This window comes from Styela clava, chromosome 8 (genome assembly GCF_964204865.1).
Source record: "Styela clava chromosome 8, kaStyClav1.hap1.2, whole genome shotgun sequence".
Lineage (NCBI taxonomy): Eukaryota > Metazoa > Chordata > Ascidiacea > Stolidobranchia > Styelidae > Styela > Styela clava.
This window is the reverse complement of record NC_135257.1, coordinates 2,666,628-2,686,668: the sequence shown is the minus strand read 5'-3', so window position 1 is coordinate 2,686,668 and position 20,041 is coordinate 2,666,628. Positions and strand designations below refer to the sequence as shown.

General features: G+C 34.1%; 1 protein-coding gene across 2 annotated transcripts in view; it reads left to right on the top strand.

The window, feature by feature from the left end:
* LOC120345440 (BCAS3 microtubule associated cell migration factor-like) overlaps positions 1 to 20,041 on the top strand; it is an 89,978-nt gene that overhangs the window by 62,104 nt on the left and 7,833 nt on the right. For both annotated transcript variants that reach the window (XM_039414893.2, XM_039414892.2), the window contains exon 22: positions 19,193 to 19,366. In XM_039414893.2, coding sequence (XP_039270827.2) covers positions 19,193 to 19,366 — 174 coding nt within the window. The remainder of the gene's footprint in view (positions 1 to 19,192; positions 19,367 to 20,041) is intronic.

The window sequence follows — 20,041 nt, the reverse complement described above, 5'->3', positions numbered from 1 at the left end:
GTTTTGGTTTCGTTTCTCACTTCTTGGCGCCTTTTCCTTATGGCGGCCAATTTGTAAAATTGAGGGCTAAAACAGGTCAAAGGTCAACTTTTTATAGGAAATATATCTTCTTCATCTGCGAATATAAAAATCCATCTTGCGAAATTTAGGTTGATATATGTTATACGGTGTTTCTGATCACTTAGCAGAAAAAGAATTTTGCTGTATCCGATATATTTATTCACCATCGTTTATGAATTATTATTATTGGGTCGAAATTATACTCAATCATTTCCAGACATTAGGAATTTTTTGTTAGTGCGTTTCAATCTAAGATTGGTCGTTTTTGAACAGCGGGTCAGATCTGTTAATTCTTTGTTGAAATCTAATTTTGCCATCAATTTATTATAAACTTATTATTATAAACACTGGTGCATTTGAAGGAATTTTATCACTATACCTTTTACGATTCTAAAAGGTTGATAACAATGAATTCTGACAATACGTTGGCGTACTTACAAGTTCCCTCATTAGGCGCAACACTTGTTTGACATCAGGTGTCGAAGTTTACACCTGAAATCACCCAGAACTGTCAAAATAACGGTCAACATATGACCCGTCACGGTGTAAACCTCTTGTGGTTGATAATTTTGAAACAAACGAATCGAAAGTACGAGAAGCGAGAAACCCGACTGACTACGGTATGGACGGACCATAAGTAACCACCTGTACTTGGCATTATTTGGACAGCGGTGCAAAATTTCTGAGGTATCTTCTATTTTTGGCCGGGAATTGGATAAACTTATTGCACTGATTTGAAGTGTAATCGATGAGATACACCAACGTAACGTTTTTTCCATAGCTGCCTGTTTGTCCTGTATTTTGTAGAATTCAGAAATTCATGAACCAAGTAGATCGAAATTCAATATATAGTAAATTTAGATTTTATTGCCATCATCATCAGACCAGAGTTTTCAGACCCTGTTTTTTTATTTGTGAGTTTAAAATTATAATTGCCTTTACTTCAATACCACCTCTTTTATCCAATTCTTCGCTGGTTGACTATTCTCTGTATAACCTTTAGTAAACTTGACTTCTTGATATTTCACGGGAAAAAGATAAGCTTCATTAAACAACGCAATTCAACGTTTCGCTCACCAGAAAGATTGATTTCTGTACATGAATCATTGTCATAATACCTTGTCATGCTTAACATTTTTATGTCGTCTCATTGATTCCTAATCCTTTGTTGGTTTTGGCAAATGATGTGTACCCGAACTTGTTTTTACCGAGTTTAGACACCGTGAAAAATAGTGTAACCTTCAAAGACAGAATCGTTTAAAGACAGACCTTGTAGATGCCTGGTGATTAGTGCGAGCAGTAACCTTGCCATACTGCAATGCGGATTTTATATCCGTTTGGTTACATTTCATTTATTCAAGTTCATACTTAAGTTGTAGATGCCTGGTGATTAGTGCGAGCAGTAACCTTGCCATACTGCAATGCGGATTTTATATCCGTTTGGTTACATTTCATTTATTCAAGTTCATACTTAAGTGTTTTCATAGCTCATCATGCTTGGCGAAATCTACTTTTTCCATCACGGCGTTTCCTCCGTTTATAATGTATTATACCGTATTGTCTGTGTACTTGTGCCAGCGAAGCATTAACTGATAGATACCAATTTTTTCTTTTTTGAAGATTCTTATTTTCTTTCTCGATTTGATTTATTTTATAAAGTCGATATACTTCTGATATGGAGTAATCAATCTTTCTGATTATATTCGTGGGCGACACCAGAAAGTGTCGTCTCAAATTTGCCATATCTAAACACAATAGAATGAATATGAAATCCTTCATAAGTAATATAGATTTTATTGCGGTAAGACCACATCACTTTTGTTCCGTGCGGGGCAGGTACTTAGAACTTAGTCGACCCATGGTGACCGCAATAAGTTTGGAATGTTGGTCCTCACACCACAGTTCACTGATAATTGAAACATCTTCATGTCCGACGATAAGACTGGACAGGATTGCTGTGGTTTTCTTAATGACGCGTGACAACTCATCGCACAGGGAATTTTAGTGTTGTTCCTCTGATGCATCTTTCGTGCAACGTGTTTGCCAACTTTTATTCCTTTTACATAAAATGTTGTTCGGCTGCCTGATTTTATTCTTGCTTTAGCCCTATTTATTCATGTGTTGCAAAAGTCTACTCCCCTATTAACGTCAGTGAAGCAGCTTTTTATTTGGACCCATTAAAAAAAAACATCACTTCACTAAAATTCTACTGTCAGCTCAGTGAATGCTTCATGCTTGCAGAAGTCACTCTAATGCTTTTAACTACTTTATTTAAAGTGAATTTGAAAGATTCTTGCGATTTGTTATGCTCCAATTGCGCAAAATATCGAAGTTTTCCTGGGCTTTCAGTCATAGCGACTCTCCACAGTCTTTCAGTGTTGTGCTTAACTTTTAAAATCGTAAGTATTCAATGTTCTGATAGCTCGTCTTTCATTTAGATTCATAAATATACGCATTCAACTCGTTTCTAGACCGTTCTAATTTCCATTTTCGCGGTGTATTTTCGATCTCGCTACCGTATTTTTGAAGTAACCGCATGGTTATTAGGTTTGTTTAATTTGGATGCTTCGCAGCCTGCATAGCCATTTTTTTACCGGTATTGACTTGACTTTTTTTTATATTGACGTCCCATTTCTGCGTGAAACAAAATTTTAATGAAATCTTGCCGCTTGTCCCATCGTAAGTAGTGTAAAACTCTCCATGTTATACATAATAACTCGTTGCTTCTCTAATAACCGATTTTATTTTTGTTTGCAACATATTTTTAAACAGGATATTGTATTCTCCATGTCGCTTTGTTTGTTTTTCTCGACCCAAGACGCAATCATATATCACCATATCACATGAACGCCCCATTAATGTCAGAAAGTCTATGAATATTTATGTGATATGGACCACACAAATCAAAACAATTCCAACGTTCTCTTTTCAGTTCATAACATTGATTATTGGATTTGCGTATTGGTATGGAGCCAATGACTGTCCTTAGATTGTTCCATTTTTCCATTTTTAGCGCGAACTAATAAAAGATTTCGGTTTTAAAAAAAACTGGAAAATATTTCGTGTATTTATATGTAATGTGAAACTTACAAATTTCCATCTGGGATGGGAATTCCTCTTGATTGGAAAACGCTGGTATAAAGCAACGTTAATTTTGTCAGATAATACAAAATTCGCGTTCGCGCATTTATCAATTTCCATTCATACCATATGAGTACATTTGGACATTTATGCATTCCAGCTATTATTGTTACTCACCGATCATACCTGGCATGTATTATCATTTTCATTTTGGCACAACGCGGTTAATATCTTCACTTTTGTTTTCTTTTTGTGTTATTGTTTTTATTGTCACGCGTGAGATTGCCACGTTGTAGAAGCTTTGCCAAAATTGCTCTTGTTCGACTCAACAGGAAAACGTGTTATATCAGGTTCATTACGTTGTTTCATAGCCGCGGTGTCAAGTGTTTTACTCGAATAATGCACAGAAAAAGATAAAAGAAAAAATACTCTCCCTCAAATTGTAGCTGTAATATATTCTGTCATTTCTATGTGGAATATAGCTTCTTTTACATGTCTTCCGTGAGAAGACATTCGTAAACTGACTTTGTGGTTTGTTTCTCATATCTTCCCAGCATCCGCGAGATGGCGGTGTAGTGTAAGTAATTGAGGAGCACTTCTATGGTATTTAAACAGCATGAAAGCAAACCATTTTAGATATAACTTCTTTCAAAAAATTCAACTAGATATTCAATAATGTAATGCGCAACAATATTAAATGTTGAAATAAATGCAAGATGTCGATGTTCACTTACTTGCCATTGTCCAAGCACTTTCGGAATATGATCATAAATAATTGTTGTGTTCCCGGAAAACATTCACTTTGTATATTTTTAACCTTTTATTGCCAAGCAGAAGGAGCGTGGCGGGTTGAACGAAGCTTTTTTTTACTACGACCAAGTGCACTGTTAAAATTTTAGTATTGTCAACTCAAATATACACGTAAAGTGTAATTTTCCTTCATGCATAATTATAATGGGAATCTTAGACCACCATTGCCTGTGCTTGATTATACCCTCCATACCTTGAAATGAATGTAAATATTACGTTTTCTTTTAAAATACTAGGTCACCTCAGGTAAATATCATGATCACGAATATAAAACAAATTTGTGAAAGTTTTTCCCGCTAAAAGTCATCATCCCATGACGCTCTGTCACGCCAGAAGTAGAATGTGCAATGTAAATGTAAAATACACAGGGCAAAACAGTTACATAGTTTTCGCAATTCTCGGAATCTTCTAAATAAACATTTAAAAGTGGCCAACAGTTGCGAATTATGCCGCCATTTTGCAAAGCTAGAAATGAATAAATCTAGTTATGAGATTGGGATTAAGTTATGGGTGCGTCCAATAATTTGAGTTTTCAAAGAAATTAACGGTTTTCTAAAAATGTATGTTAGGGATTCAAATAATAGAAAGTTTTGCATTTTTCTATAAAACCTTCGCAGTTAAATTACAAATTTTACTCATTTGTACATGTTTGTTGTCATATACACAGGGTGAAAATAGAACATATAAATTCTTCAATTACTTCTACCAAAATGATAAAAATTTAATTGTGCCTAAAGTTTCAGAAATCTAGGACGCTTGGCGCGAAAGTTATTTTCAACTTTCTTGGGTTCTGTTTTAGGGTCACTCTGCATCGTATATATACCTATTCTGCGGCATGATGAATCCAAAACGATATTGATTGCGTAGCTCTGTCCTATGGTATTACACTATCATATCGTGAAATTGTTATATTATTTAGGCATTTAACACAAGTAAGAAAATTTTTCAATAATTTTCAAATATAATATATGCATATTGAAAAATTCAAATAATCCCCTATACATTTCATATAACAAATTATTATATTTTTATTGCCGGGTTCCAATTACCGTGCCATTAGTATTTTGGGTTAGCGCTTTATGATCAACAAAACTGCAAATTTATATCTAAAATGCCGTTACGGGTTATCAAAACCTGACAGCGTCATTCACAAGAACTGCTGTCAAATTTCAAACAACTGGTTGCCAAGCATCCGACACTTTGTCAAATTAATGTGATAATTTTCAATGCCGGACGCGCGCCTCATATCCGTTGGCGTGGGACATATGCCGTTTAATTTGACAATTTGCCGTAACCAAATTTTTTTTAATTTATTTTCTGTGCCGGTCACGAGTGGGCCACAATAAAGTTCCTTCAAATATAGGTTTTATCTCCATTTAATGTCAGGAAATATATCCCCTTTTAGTGATTCTTTTTGTGTTTTATCAAGCTTTTAAGATACGGTTGAATCCTAGTAGGTGCGCGTGTTATTGTTTTTATATGCAAAGCAAACCTTAGTAGGAGTGATAATATTTTTCTAAGTCAAATAAATCATTTCCATCAACACATGCTCAGTTATGGATTGAATAAAATACTAACGTGGAATGCATGTAATGAGCACGACCACGAACAACTAAATTATTATTCACGTCGGGATTTCCAGAAAGAAAGAAAAACGACGGTTAAGGTCACCAGAGTCTGTTACCAATGCCCAATTGCATGATATCACGGCATATTGGCGCATGTCCATCTCGACCTATTCATTGGCAATCAACACTAACTGCCCAAATTTTTTTTTTTCAATATTGAGATGGTTATAACATAATTACTTATCGATCTTGATCGGTAAGTGTGTTGGTAGGTATATCGATCTTAAGATCGGTAAGTATGTTCATAAGTATTTGTCTAAAAGCTTTCAATATTTATGCTTTTGACAGCTAGTTTTGTCAGATTTTTACAACGTTACTAATGAAGTATTCTAACTCACAAATGAATCAGCAAATTACAAATCTTGTTTCACGCGTTCGCGCTAGAACTCGATTTGATTCGGTACTTTGTGAATGATAAGTTGTCACGATGTGATTTTTACATATCACAATCAGCGTCATGTATAGTGTTTTCATAACGCAAACAAAGAAATTGCGTGCAATCGTTTTAGAAAAGGCTAAATAAACACGCTGTTCTTAGCGAGTAGTTGCCACCAGACTCACCCATAATACAGCATTCATGAACGTATGCTACACACAAAACATGCGCTGCTACATCCTAATCAAATATAGTTCCTGAATTTTTTTGACGATTGAAAAGTGAAAATGTTAACGTAAGACTACTTTGTAAAGTCATTTTCTAACAAAACTCTCAATAACTCTAGCGTTATTTCATTTCTTTTTAACATTATCTCTAAATCCCTTGTTGTTGCTTAGCATTTGCTTCTGAATGGATAGCCACTGAGACTTAACAGAATAACAAGGTTTTGTAATAAAAAAAATTTAGACTATATGGATGTTCATAATCAGTTAAGGTAGTTAAAATAGTTCGAAATTCGATTTTATTCATTTGATTTCAAGATGGAAATATCATTGTGTAGGTTTATCATAAAATTTCAAAATTACTTTTTCAAAACTAATGATTTCCAACAAAATCGAGTAAATCCGACTGTCTTACAAATGCGCTTTTTATTCGAAAATGTTTATTTGGACTTGCTTAGTGAGGATAAGATGTGAAATGTGTTTCTTCAAATTACTTTGTTATGGAACTTGGAGCTATTGCCTATGGAAAGACTCAGTGGCGATAATCCCCAAATAAACGGTCAAATTTCCACATTTAAATCACTTTTTTAGTTTGTTGTCTCGTAGTTATTTTTGGATGTTTATTCCACAAATCAGATTTTTTAGCACTACAATAACCGGTCCGTGATCCATGTTAAGACAGATCAATTTATTTTCGTGAAATATTCTTGTTTAATGTTTTTATTATCATAGATAATGTACATTGCTTATAACGCCACTGCAGTCACTTAGTGCTAATCCATAGACGTGACTACAGTGAAAACAAAATTTCAATTTTTGTAATGGGAACGTACCATACTGGGTGGGTCCAACTTATATTTAAAGTTGTTTGATACATTTTTTTGTATTGATGGGTGTTATTAGTAGCTTCTTAATCGTAGGTGGCCGTTTGAACAAGGCCTTGCGGAGTAAAGCTGTTGAAAAGCCAAAATCTAGAATGTATAGAATCAAAATCAACTCCAATATTGCATCGATTGTAATGAAATACAGATCTAGAAGGTATAGAATTAAAATCAACTCCAAAATTGTGGAACTCATAAACGAGTTATTTTCATGTCTCGGGAGCCGGGCATAGAGCAATGTTTCCCAGCGTATGTGTCGCGACTCCAAGTTGTATCGCCCGAAAATCATCTTTTTTTTTAACACAAACAAAAGTAATTAATTTCAGTTTAATTTTTATATTTATTTTCTGTTTAATCTTGAACTGTTGCTTAATAATAAATGTATATCTCGAAAGCCTCACTAAAAAGCTTGGCTGTATCTATTTTGCTATGCTTGGTAAAGCACGCCACGATTAAAAAAGTAAAACTGGCAAACAAGCGCTTCCTCTTTAGTGCAACTTTGAGGTAAACTCTGGTAAAATAAATGTAAAAATGTTTGATTTGTATTAGAAATTTTATTTTACAGCCTTAAAATCACTACATGTCGTTTGGTATTTGAACACAATTTTGGGCTGCGTGGTTTCACAAAAATATATTTTATGAAATATTATGGGCGCTTGAAAAAAAGGTGGCGAAAAGCTGGCATAGAATATTGTGTTATCGTTATCTTTCGATCGATTAAAGTTCCTCATTCCAATATTTCAAATTAATATAATAACCAACATCAAACATTTGGTCGTAGCACGATTTAGGTAGTTTTATTTGAAAACTTTTCATTTTTTGTCGGTATCGTCGTTTTCTCGCTATTCTGCTTTACAGAGATATAAGCATTTCAAATTGGTCATGTGACGTCTTATTACCATCTTTCGACAACGGATGTTGTGTAAATCGCTCAAGTTTAATAATATTTTTACTGCGATTTCAATTGATCGTTAAGAAAAATATCCGGCTTAACGTATATTGTATAAACGAATTGCTTTTTCTTACACGGCAAGGCACCAGTCTCTGATTCGTACTTACGGAGCCATTATTTTCTTATAGCGATGGAGGAGGAGAACTATCTTGTTTCGGCTCTCGCTGCTATGGGCAGTGTATGGTAATGGATTGGTGGTAATTGCCACGAAATCATACGTACAATCCATTTTTTCGCTTTTTCTGTGGAAACATCGAGCAAACAAATATATATATTTAATTAATTTTGATGAAAAAAGTTTATATTTGCACAATTTACTCAATAGTCCAATTGACGCCTTTTGCATTTTCACTTTATAATGGTTCATTGCTGCCGTTAGAACTTCTCTTTTCAAAATTCTGAAATTTTATGATTTGAAAATCTTTATGAATTTCAACTCTTCTTACCTTTACGCTTTGTTGCCACATCCTCAGAGGCTCTGGGGACAGGTCATCTACCACCATTGTAAGTAAGGTATTTAGCAAGATTTCGTGTTTATGTGTCGTTGCTGGTTTTGGACTACATTGACGAAATCGATTTAGCCTGTAAGAAAATAACGAAATCTTATTGTTAAAAAAAACGCCAATCCACATATTGAAAGAATTTCAATTCATCAGTCCCGCGTTGCCTATACTTGCATCCTTTATGCGGATGGCGCTTCGTGTTGGTGCTAGGCAGTGAGTATAGGCACACGCCGTCACCCCTCTTTAATGACCTTGCATGTTTTCGCAGGTTCTAATCGTGTGAGGATCAATCATGGTTCACATTATGGTACACAATTGCGATTCTTCGGTTCACAATGCCCATGCTTAACGTGGACTGGTAACTTTCTAGAGGTCGTTGTTTGGCATGTGATCGAATAGGTCATCTTATTGGCTTCCGTCTTCACCGCGATAAAATAAAAATTCCTATCGTATCTTGGAAGATCTGCCAGTGCAATTATTACATTATGAAAAGAAAGAGAATCTCTGTCTTTTTTGATATTTTTATTCGATTAAGCAGATGATTTTTATTAGTAACGATGGGCACAACTTTTTCGGTAGTGTTACTATTTTAAAAACTTTTATTCTCCATTATTTACGTTTCTAATGTTTCTTTGGAACTATTTTACGGAATGGCACTGAATACGAGACTTTATTTTATGAAGTATATAACATTTTCGGTACAATGAGGGAAAGCATTTTTTATATTCTATTCTTGGCCAATTTTTACTCTTAAATCATTACATTAGTAGTTCTCAAACTGTACGTCGCAAAATAACAATTCAACATCCAATCCATAACAACCAGTATCGCACATTCAGACACATTATGATCCAAGTGCACAAAACAAGTCCACAAATCGCATTGATTAAATGTACATATATTAAAAAAAATTATTTATTATTTATTTAAAAATTATTTAGGTATTAAAGAAAGTAAATGCGTCAGTTGAAGAAGCCTATGCGTCTCTCCCTCCCCCCCCCCTCAAAACTATATATATATTACTGGTCTCAGAAATATTTCGCTCCTACTTTCCCACCTGTTATACCTACCAAATTTAGTCTTTTCGATCTATGTGTACATCAGCTCGGTAACGTTTGATACATATACTATATATCCCATATATAACTTCACTGCAAAAGCGAAATACAATCTTAAGTAGAGGTTAATTCTAAGTTCAAACAAACAATCATGCGGTTCAAATTGAACCATTACATGTCACCTATTTGGGTCATTAAACAACAAAGTCAATTATATTTATAGTTGCAAATAGTTCGAACAACGGTTTCGTTTATGCCAAATCTTTTGAAATTTAGAAGTTCAGGTATTGGACCGACGCTTGAACATTTCCCGTAGTCTGATCCTCAAACACATCGCCGCCAATTTTGAGAAAAAAAAAATTTTTCAACCAAATATGAGATTCTTTCGAAGTACACCAGAAAGGTGGAATATGTAGCTTTTGTGACAAAATGCCAGCAGAATATTGAAAAATATTTTGAAATGAAGCATCATCTGCGAATATTCAAAGATCAAAAATCTTATTGTCAACCTATTGTGTTTCGTGCGTCTAATGGTGGGCATAAAATGTTCATCAAATGAAGTAAAAAAAAACTTGCATAAGTACATGAAAATGAAAACAAACCACTGATGAAGATAGATTGGAACTGACTTCATAATAATAATATTTTGAAATTATTACACGACTTTATGAACACCCTGATATTTATCTATTTATACTGTCGTATCGGTGTCGAATTCTTGATACTTGATTTGATAAAACAGAAAACTTGTAGAACTATAACTATGTTGGGATATGTTACTTCTGAATACCAATTACCATGTGCATGTGTGTATTTCTAACTTTGCGACATTGTTGTTGATAGCATTGATATTGTAGGAAAAATTTTTCCTGTATTTCACCATTCCGAAATTATTTATGCATGTTTTGTAAGTATTTTTGCGAGTTGATGCTGAAAATGTTACACCTACAAAACTACCATTTGACTTCGACTTTGACAATGTTCAACCACTCACTACTAAAAAACCTACATCCTATAGTCTCGGATTTTTCAAGACCTATTCTGTTTGGACTGAATCACTTTCAGATAAAAATACCCGCTAAGTTATGTGATTTGCACTTACATTTTTGCCACACTACCAAAGACTGATAAACCGCATTCGTTATTTCGCCCCTGATAGGAACAAGCATATTCTATGCATGATATGACATATCAGCGCTGACTACCTTAAAACCAAAAATAAATAATAACTCACAATATTTATGGTATATCTATATGTTGGGGCAGCATTCCTGATTCCAAGTGTTTTATATAGATGTGAGCCACGTCTCAGAAAATCTTCTTGACTAAACGATGGTGCTTAGAGGTATAGTCCTCATAATGTTGGGACCAGGAACAGTCTCTATCGACATTTTTTCTTCATTTCAGTCATACTTCATATCATAGTTTTGTGTGGTTATCTGAAGCCAGGAAAGTTCATTAGTATTGGAAAGATAAAATCGAGCCATTTAATATATGATATGCGCTTTTTGTTCTCAGTGATTTTCAAAGCATTACAATTTCCCCCTAAAAACCACCTAATTGAAATTCCGAAGTATATCATGTTTTGGTGGTCTGTGTCTTCCTATATATTACTACACAAACTACGAAATTTCACTATCAACCACACATAGATGGCATAAACTATGGGACTACTTTTTTTCTTGGTTTTGGATTTGTTGAGAGAATGTCTTGGGGCTTAATTTAACTTCATAACTTCATGTTATAGTGTTAGTTTGTTTCCAAATAATAATGCAAATTTTTTAATGTGACTTTGTCTGATGTTTTTTTCTGACTATTTCAAACTGGTCTTTACACAGGTGTATACTTCAAAAATCTATCCATCCTAACTTCTTGGCTATGAAATTTTTTTTTGTGCTTTTCTGCTGAAGCCTGGATATTATCCCATGAAAACTTGAACTCTGTACTTCGAAATTGCTTGAAAGTTTGTTTTATTTGCCAACATATATAAAACCCCAATTCATACAGTATTTTATTGTGTGCAATTAAAATTGGATTGGAAAAATAATATGACAAATAGATTATTATAGACTTAGTAATTGTAAAAATAATTGACCAGAACAATCGAATTGAAATAAATAAAACTGATTGTTGTTCAATTAAATTACTTACTAGTTATGTCAAGTTGTTTAAGCATTCAAACAATTTAACTCAAACAAAAGTCGAAGTGGTATAATTTGAAAAAAGTTTTGTATAAGATGAATTACGGTTTTTGTCCTAGAAATTTTTGTTGAAAACTTGTCGAAATTGATCATATATCATGAACTTGCTGCAAAATAAATATATTCAACTTGTTTAATATTCATTGCAAATTAGAATTCTAGAATATTAAATTGTTTAGAAGTGGGTAACGCTGCGCAATTAGTTTACTTGAGCACTTCTTATTCTTCCAGAACTGGTTCGGTCATGCCAGTTGGGGTAAACAAGAATTATTAAAGGTTTACCACACATCTCCTTTATTCGTTGGTTTCATTTCTCAACCTGGGTTAATTAGAACATTTACTGTTTTTGACATCATTGAGAGGTTTCAAATATGTATATTTCAGCGACACTGACTATAGATTGTATTTTGACAATGGGTCGCCATTTTGTTTTATCCCATCCCACACGCGCGCCATAATGCTTTCGAATCATGTCAACCGTTTTGTTTTGTTTCCGAGACGAAAGTTTGAAAAAAGGCTAAACATATTCAATGTTTTATAATATTTTGAGAAATATCTATCGAAATTCCTGAAACGTGACAACTTGACTATTCTTTTTCTAAAGGCGTTTATCCGCTATTCTATCCAACAATAGGAACACCTTTGGCCGAGTCTTTTTATACCTAAATTTTGATATGTTAGCTATTTTAATTTGATTATAAACTCAATACTTCATAACACAGAGAAGTCGTACTATATTGCACGCAACGTTATATCTGATTTCATACTTCAACTCAACATATTCAATTTTCTTTAATAATTTCAAGACTAACATGCTAAACTTCAAGTTTTTTCAAATCATAGTTAGTCTCCCAAATAATCTCAACAGTGTCAAGAGATGATTTTGGAGAAGTCTTTCTCTGATTTGCTAACATGACACTGAATTTGTATTACTCTGGTAATGAAACTGTTCACACTGTTTTGTCCTGATAATGCCTAGTTTTAACTCTACAACTGTAACTAATCTTTGACAGACTCCTCGGTTTAAAAATTCTAATTTTATTGAAACTGGAAATACTTTAATTTATTAGGTAAGAAATTTGATCTCCAGTGCTTCGAATTGGTAAATAATATGATTCATTATTTTATTGGTAAATTTAGAAAAATTAAAAAACACTAGAATCTTCAAAATTTGAATGAATTTTATAAAAGAATTCTAAGACTAATCGGTTTGGCCATCAACATCTTTCCTGTCATTCTGAATGTAAGTATATTGTTAAATATGTATATATAGTATTTGGATATTGGAAGTATCTATTTTTACTTAACGTTTTTGTAATATCTTGTGGAGTGTTATTTTTCCCACTTCCGTTTTGAATAAATGTTTATAAATTCTGCTAACATCAGGAAATAGGAAATTGTCAGTGTTCACTCCGGTGAGGACTGAGGAATCAAATTCTTCTCAATTTTTAATTCCAATAAACCCTTTTTAACTAATGTTGGTATTTCAACGACTGTTAATTTATTAGTTCAATCATTTTCTGTCGTTCATTTCCGGTAGTTCGGGGGTAAATAAATCTTATTTATGTTCGTAGAAGTAATTGGGAAACTTGTGGGTTCTGTTTATTTGAGGTTCTGTAAAATATCGCCCCAATCGCCTTTTGAATGGGCCATTTTAAATTAGACGGCTGATTAGGCTGTTATTCAGACATTAGGTTTGCTTTTTGATCACAAGATGTTTGTGTCTTTTTGTCACTGATTTTAAAATGATGCTTCAGTTTCGTCAATACACTTATGCTCTTATATGATACTCTCTCTTACATGTGACTTTTTTGTTTTTTCCACAAAAAATTTGAATGGTGAACACTTTTTTCATCTTTTTTCGGTGTGCCCCATTAACGTTGACCATTTCATGTCATCTTCCAAAGACAGGAAATTAAAAACCTCGCGCTGTCGATGTTTACGTACGCCATTTTGACGAGTGGAATGCTGTTTCCTCACCTCCCAGCCTTTTTCGCAAACTTTATGAAAATAGGTCTGAGAGCAGTTTGTAATGGAACTTCAGCTTGCTTGGACACTGGTTAATTTCATGTGGATAAATTTTTCAAACTCACTACATGCTTGATAAAACGGAAGATACTTTTTAACGTGAATTGTAATGCCTTGTTTTGGAAGATTCTTATGTCTGTTTGTTTTAAACGGAAAACATAGTTTTTGCCAACACGGAGATGCCCCTATATATAATTATCTGTCTTATATTTTGTGTGGAGTTAAAGTTATATTCAGGACTATAGAATGTTTGAAGTGTATTTTGGTGCCACTTCGGTTCAACAGCTCTATATTTAAGATATTTTTCTGTGTTTATCTGTTTTCTGCAAAAAATATTTTGAAATGTTACACTTTTCCTTTTTCCTGCTGTTGATTGAATTTTCATTATGGAATTCCACCTTGTAATTATTTTCATTGCTCAATATTCTAAATGAATGTTTTTTTTTCGACAAATCATGCAATATGCTAAATTTCAAATGTATGATTTCCGATTTTGGTGTAGTAATAGCGGAGTTATCAGTAATCTGAGCTCTGCCCATCCTGTGCATTATAAATCGATCGCTTATTGCCGACGTTTCGCAGCTGAAGAAGGTTGTCTTGTAGTTTGATATCATGACAGAGAGCATATTGAATAACCATCAGTTCCTCTACTTTCAATAACTATTCACTAGTCGCAGTTGGAATATAATAACATTTTTAAAATTTATATAGCCTACATCCTCTACGAAAAGAATGTCCTTTTTATTATGCGATTCGAAATAAAACGAAGCTTACATACTTGATACTAATTAACCAAGGGATATTTTTTCATTCCAACCTACACAATTTGTTCCTCATATTTCCCCGGGTCGATTGTGAAAAAGACTAACTTGTGTTGGTGTCCACGATTGAATTTAGTGTCTGGTTACTTCAACACCACAGTATGTGTGCAATAATTAGAGCCTTTAAAGTTCTATTTTCACTGTAGATAGTTCTTGAGTATAACAGTTTTAGAGAGCTCCTTTCATGGAACGAGAAACCATGTAGGGTACGGACAACTTTTATATTGTGGACTTGATCAAAGGGATGTACTTTTTCATTCATAAAAAAGCGCACTATTCTACATTTATATCATCTCACATAATTTTCCTGTGGATCTTGCTTAATTTGCCAATTCTTGAATGCATTGAACCATAATGCTTTACCGAATTATCGATTACCAATGTCGTACGAAGATGCGGTCTAATGCCTACAAGAAGCGTTATGCCTTATAAAATTCTAATGAATGGCTTTCAATAAGATAAATGTATGAAATTTAATATGAATTGATTTGTGGACCACGGTCGTCAAACACCTTTATTGTGAAATAAGCACGTTCAAAATCTATTAGTTAAACTTCGTCAATGAATGGACGTGCCAAATTCAGGTGTGTATTTGTTGACGACATTTACCACGCCCTGATTTTCTCGCGTCAAATGACGTTTAGTAAACATTATTAAACGAAAGATCCCCGATCTCGCTTTATATTTGATGTTAAACCAGTAACAATTACTTAGAAACGGTGGCGAAATTACTGAGTAATTTGAAATGTATGTAATTTGTATTTTATACAGTATAGTACCTCAGCACCCATACTTACATTCTCAAGGCTAAAATATTCGTACACAAGGCGCATGGTGTCGCTCTCAAGTCACCAAAAATCTGAATTTGCGCCGACGTCGTTTGAAATTGCCAAAAAATGTATAACTTACTGGCTGTTTTACTAAATTCCCTATTTTTATTTTTACTCCAATTATATTTTACTATTGCAAATCGTTTAATCAGCATATATATATTTTCTACAAAATTTTAATAAATGTAATGGTTAATTGAGTGCTTTTTTGTTTATTCGTTTATGTAAATGTAAACCAATGAAATATTCTGTATATTCAATTTGTTATGATAATGTTATTATGATTATGAAATCCATACAAAATGGCGGCCAAAGTTTCATGATTGTCGTAGAAGTGTACAACAAGTACTCTCAAGAAAAAGGTTGACATTGTTTATGATGTTGAAAAGTCAAGTGACGCATATAGGTTTAAAGCCCTTGTTTTCAGGAAGTTTTGTTTTTCGTTGCCAATAAATATGAAAGATGCCAATCCATGAAATAACTTATTTTACGAAAAAGGGAGAAAACCATAAGCATGTACTACAGGCGACAGTTCTTCGATGATGCATCGAGTCTGGTGGTACTTGTCCAATATCTTTCATTGAAAACTTCCCAAAACGCCTTGTTTGCCATTCTAGCGGACAATTTTGTTGGCGCTATTTTGTCTTTACGTTACGCACGAGTAGATTGGTGATTCAGTGGTCACGCTACACAAAACTGTTTCCTTTTTTTTTACTTTTTCATCCTGAATTTTCTGCCCTTGTTTTACGTAAATCAAGCTTCATCATTGGGCCTTATATATTAAATGCTTTTGTAATCGCCGTCCATCATTCGTGCATTTGACCCATGACGAAGTTGTAACGTTAATTCGAGGAAATTAAAAAATGGTCATTTTTGTAACCTTTTCATGTCTTAATCTTTGTTTTGATTGCCATCGTTGTTTTGCACTTATTTATATCGACGAAGGAAATTCAGTCCAAGTGAAAAAATACTAACAACTGGTTGCACATTTTACTATAGTCTGTAAGGAAACGAGAGACGTACGAGTTTCGTCTGAGTTTCGAAGCATCGTTTCATTTATGCAAATCTTAGTTAGAGGATATTGCCTGAAGGAATTATATGAATATAGAGACATGAATTCAAATTTCGATTGGTGACTATATAGCCATCTTTATTCTTAATTCTACTGCATAAATTTAATGTGACGATCAACCTTCGATATATCGTCGAGTTGGTCGAACTTCACTAGCTATTATCCTCCGCCATAATGCTTCAGTCGCCATAAGAGGGACCACTATATCATATTACACAAAACCCTTGTAAGGCTATTGGAGAATACTAGATGCAACGATTACCGGCCACTCAAGCCCCGAATTTTCCCATCAAAATGCCTGTTTTTTCTAGGCATTCCTGTTTACTGCATTTGGGGAAGGTACTTTTTTTCATTTCTCTCCACAACACTCTGTCTAGTCACTGATATTCAAGGCACAATGAATTTTTATTCGGGCTGGGATTTACGCATTACTTACCCGCTATGTTACACTCTGGGTAAAATCGTTGGCATGGAGATCGATCGGCCTGTGATACCATCATATTAGGTTCAACTCTTTCGCCACTTTTCCACAACGCCACAAAATCGTTCGTTTAGTGGAATATTATTTATGCATTGGATATCTGAAAAATTTTGCTGTTTCTGGATCTTCATTTAATTTTATCATTGCGTAATGGGAATTTTGAAGTTTAAACCTCGCATTTATCTCACGCAAGTTTCCTGGTATAATTCATAAATAAATGTAGAGCAACACGGTGGGTGGGATTCTCAATTCATATATTTCTATTTACAATATGGTGTATTGCCTGTCAGATGTCACAGATAAAACGTATTTGTCTTAGATGAATATCGCGTTATACGGTTACATAGTCTTATTGTAAGTCGTGTAAAAGGCCTTTGTTCCCCCGTCGCGTCTCTGCTAATGGTTGTATTTTATGGAGATTTTGGGCTCTTTAAATTTTCACTATTTTTAATGTGTTCGGCTAGACCATTTTCTGTGAAAATTTATTCAAATTAAGATCGCGTTTTACCTTTTCGCCGTTTTTCTTTGATTTTCCTTCAACTTTCAATACTAGAAAATCTCAGCAACTTCGTTCGTGCTTTTACAGTCATTTTAGTTAACCTTGTACAATAAATGAATCTGGCTGGGAAAATGCCTTCCGTCAAATCAATATGCTTCGCATTGAATGTATTAAAATACTGTGACATGCCAATGAGTGTTTACGACTTTTCTAATCATGTGGGGATTAAAAGTACGGCGTTGAAATTTTGAATGGCTGGTGTGGTCAGTGATCAAAGGCTATTTTTGTGGTCAACAAACTGGCGTCATGGCCACTTTTGCTTATAATCACAAAAATATCAATTTAGTAGATGATTGTTTTCTGTCCAAAGCCAGACCACTTAAGTGTTGACAATGATCAATGCTTTTTTTCTTCTAGTTCGTAACAAAAAGATTAAGCCGCTAATTTATTGAAGTCAACACACTTTATAATCAGTTATTTGAATATTTAATTAATGTACGTCTGATTGTAAATAGTAATATTGAAGCAAAACGACAGAACTTTGCTATTATTTATAAATATCAGTTTATGTGCTGGAAATGTTTTGAAAACCCTTATATTCACGATTTCTCTTTCGGGATGCATTTCTATTTTCCACTTTTCAGTTCATTTCCCGTTCTTCCCGTCGTTTCCGCTTTCTTCATTCCAGTGTTGCCCCTTTTTAACCTTTCGTGTTCATATGAAATATTATCTGTGCTTCGCAATTATGCATGGTAACCTGAGCCCCAAACAACAGAATCCAGGCCAATTGGAACATATTCTAAAGAGAACATAACTTTTGTGCCAAGCATCCTAAATTACTGAGTATATTCATACACAAACAGAAGTTCAAGTGTTAAATACGATTTAATTTTCGCATTATTATACAAATTTACGGATGCTGTTTTTATGGGGTTACCCTGTACAACTGTTAATGATGCTCTTACAGATTTCTGTCCATATGTTGCTTTCATAGTCTTAGTCTGTAATGTTATTAATTCAGCAAGGCGTGGGTGGACTTGTGATGGGTGGATTTTTGTATAATATGCACCACTCAATTTAGCGGTGTAATTATTCTTTTTATACTTTTTATTGATAGTAAAATACAAGTAAATTTATCGAGATTTTATGTGAGTTTACATTATTGATTTAGTCTCATACACCAAGTACTCTCGCCTGAACAAACCAAATGGCGACAAAATTTCGCCCTTGCAGATTGACCGGGTGTTAAGGTGCGACAGCTGAACTAACCCAAAATCCGTACACTTTCGAGTTATCTTAATTAGGCGTCGCGTTTGTCTGAAATCGCCCTTTTTTCCAGTTGGTTGATGTTATTTCAACTCTTGGAGATTCATTTTAAAAAACGATTGAAAAAAATACTGCTCAAGATAAGGAGCTCACATGCCCATCAACTTGCTTACAGTGTGTAATTAATACCTTGGATCGACATTGTCGAGGCGGAAATAACGATACGGTTGCGCTGTTTGTTTGAATGGCTGCTTTCCCACAGATTTATAGTATATTTGATCAAAAATTGTAAAAAAACGTGTCATCTGATTTCCACAGGACAATTTTTCTTCCACGTGACTTCACGCATGACCAAGCTTCAATTTTGTGATTATAATAATAATCAGGACCTTGCTAAATTATCCTATCTTTCCTCGTTTAGGGAGCTTCGATCGAACCGCCCATATGTTAGAAATCGGTGCATATGGATCATTGGAAGACAGAAGATTCGTATCTGTTGATAACGAAGATCGATTGAAAGAAAGAATAGCTGATGCAATGATGGAACAATATTCTTCTGAAGTTGGGAAGACGAGGGATATCAGGTCGAAATCTGGTGGGTTGTTGCCTCTAAAATGACGATTTAAACTTAAAGAAATAGCATTTAGGTTTTTTTTGTTGTATTTTTTTGAAACGTTGCCATTTTGAAATATTAGAATCGAATCGTTGCCAATCAGGGATAAAAGGGAGTAACGTTCACTTTCACCGGGGTTTGATGACAATAACAATGTTGTTTGACGTTATGTGTTCTTTTGCCATCCCTCGCGTATTACTCTCGTTTATGTAAAATACTTTGCCACTTATACAAAATCATGTGTGGGCCGTGCTTTTGTGGGAAGATACATCTATACCCCAAACTTGGTCGAAATTTGTAACCGACCTATCATCGTTTTTAATCTGACAATTCCTGCCTTTATCCCAATATCAATTTCACTGTCTTCCCGCGGGAAAAGGTATTTAGATTATTAATTGTATGTTTTTCTTGTGTTATGACTAATATTTTTGGCTCGGAGAGGGGGCTTATGGGAATAGTTTGTCTGTTAGACCACGCAATGGTCCAGTTGAAATCATAGTTTCAATATTGCTAAAACTACTTCGGTACAAGTATAATCTTGCATTATTAAAGTATTGAAAATGAACAAGGCCATTCGCACCTGTTAGGAATCTCTATGTAATATTAAATCACTGTCTTTAATCGGCGGATAAAAAAACGCTTCTGGTTAGATTGAGT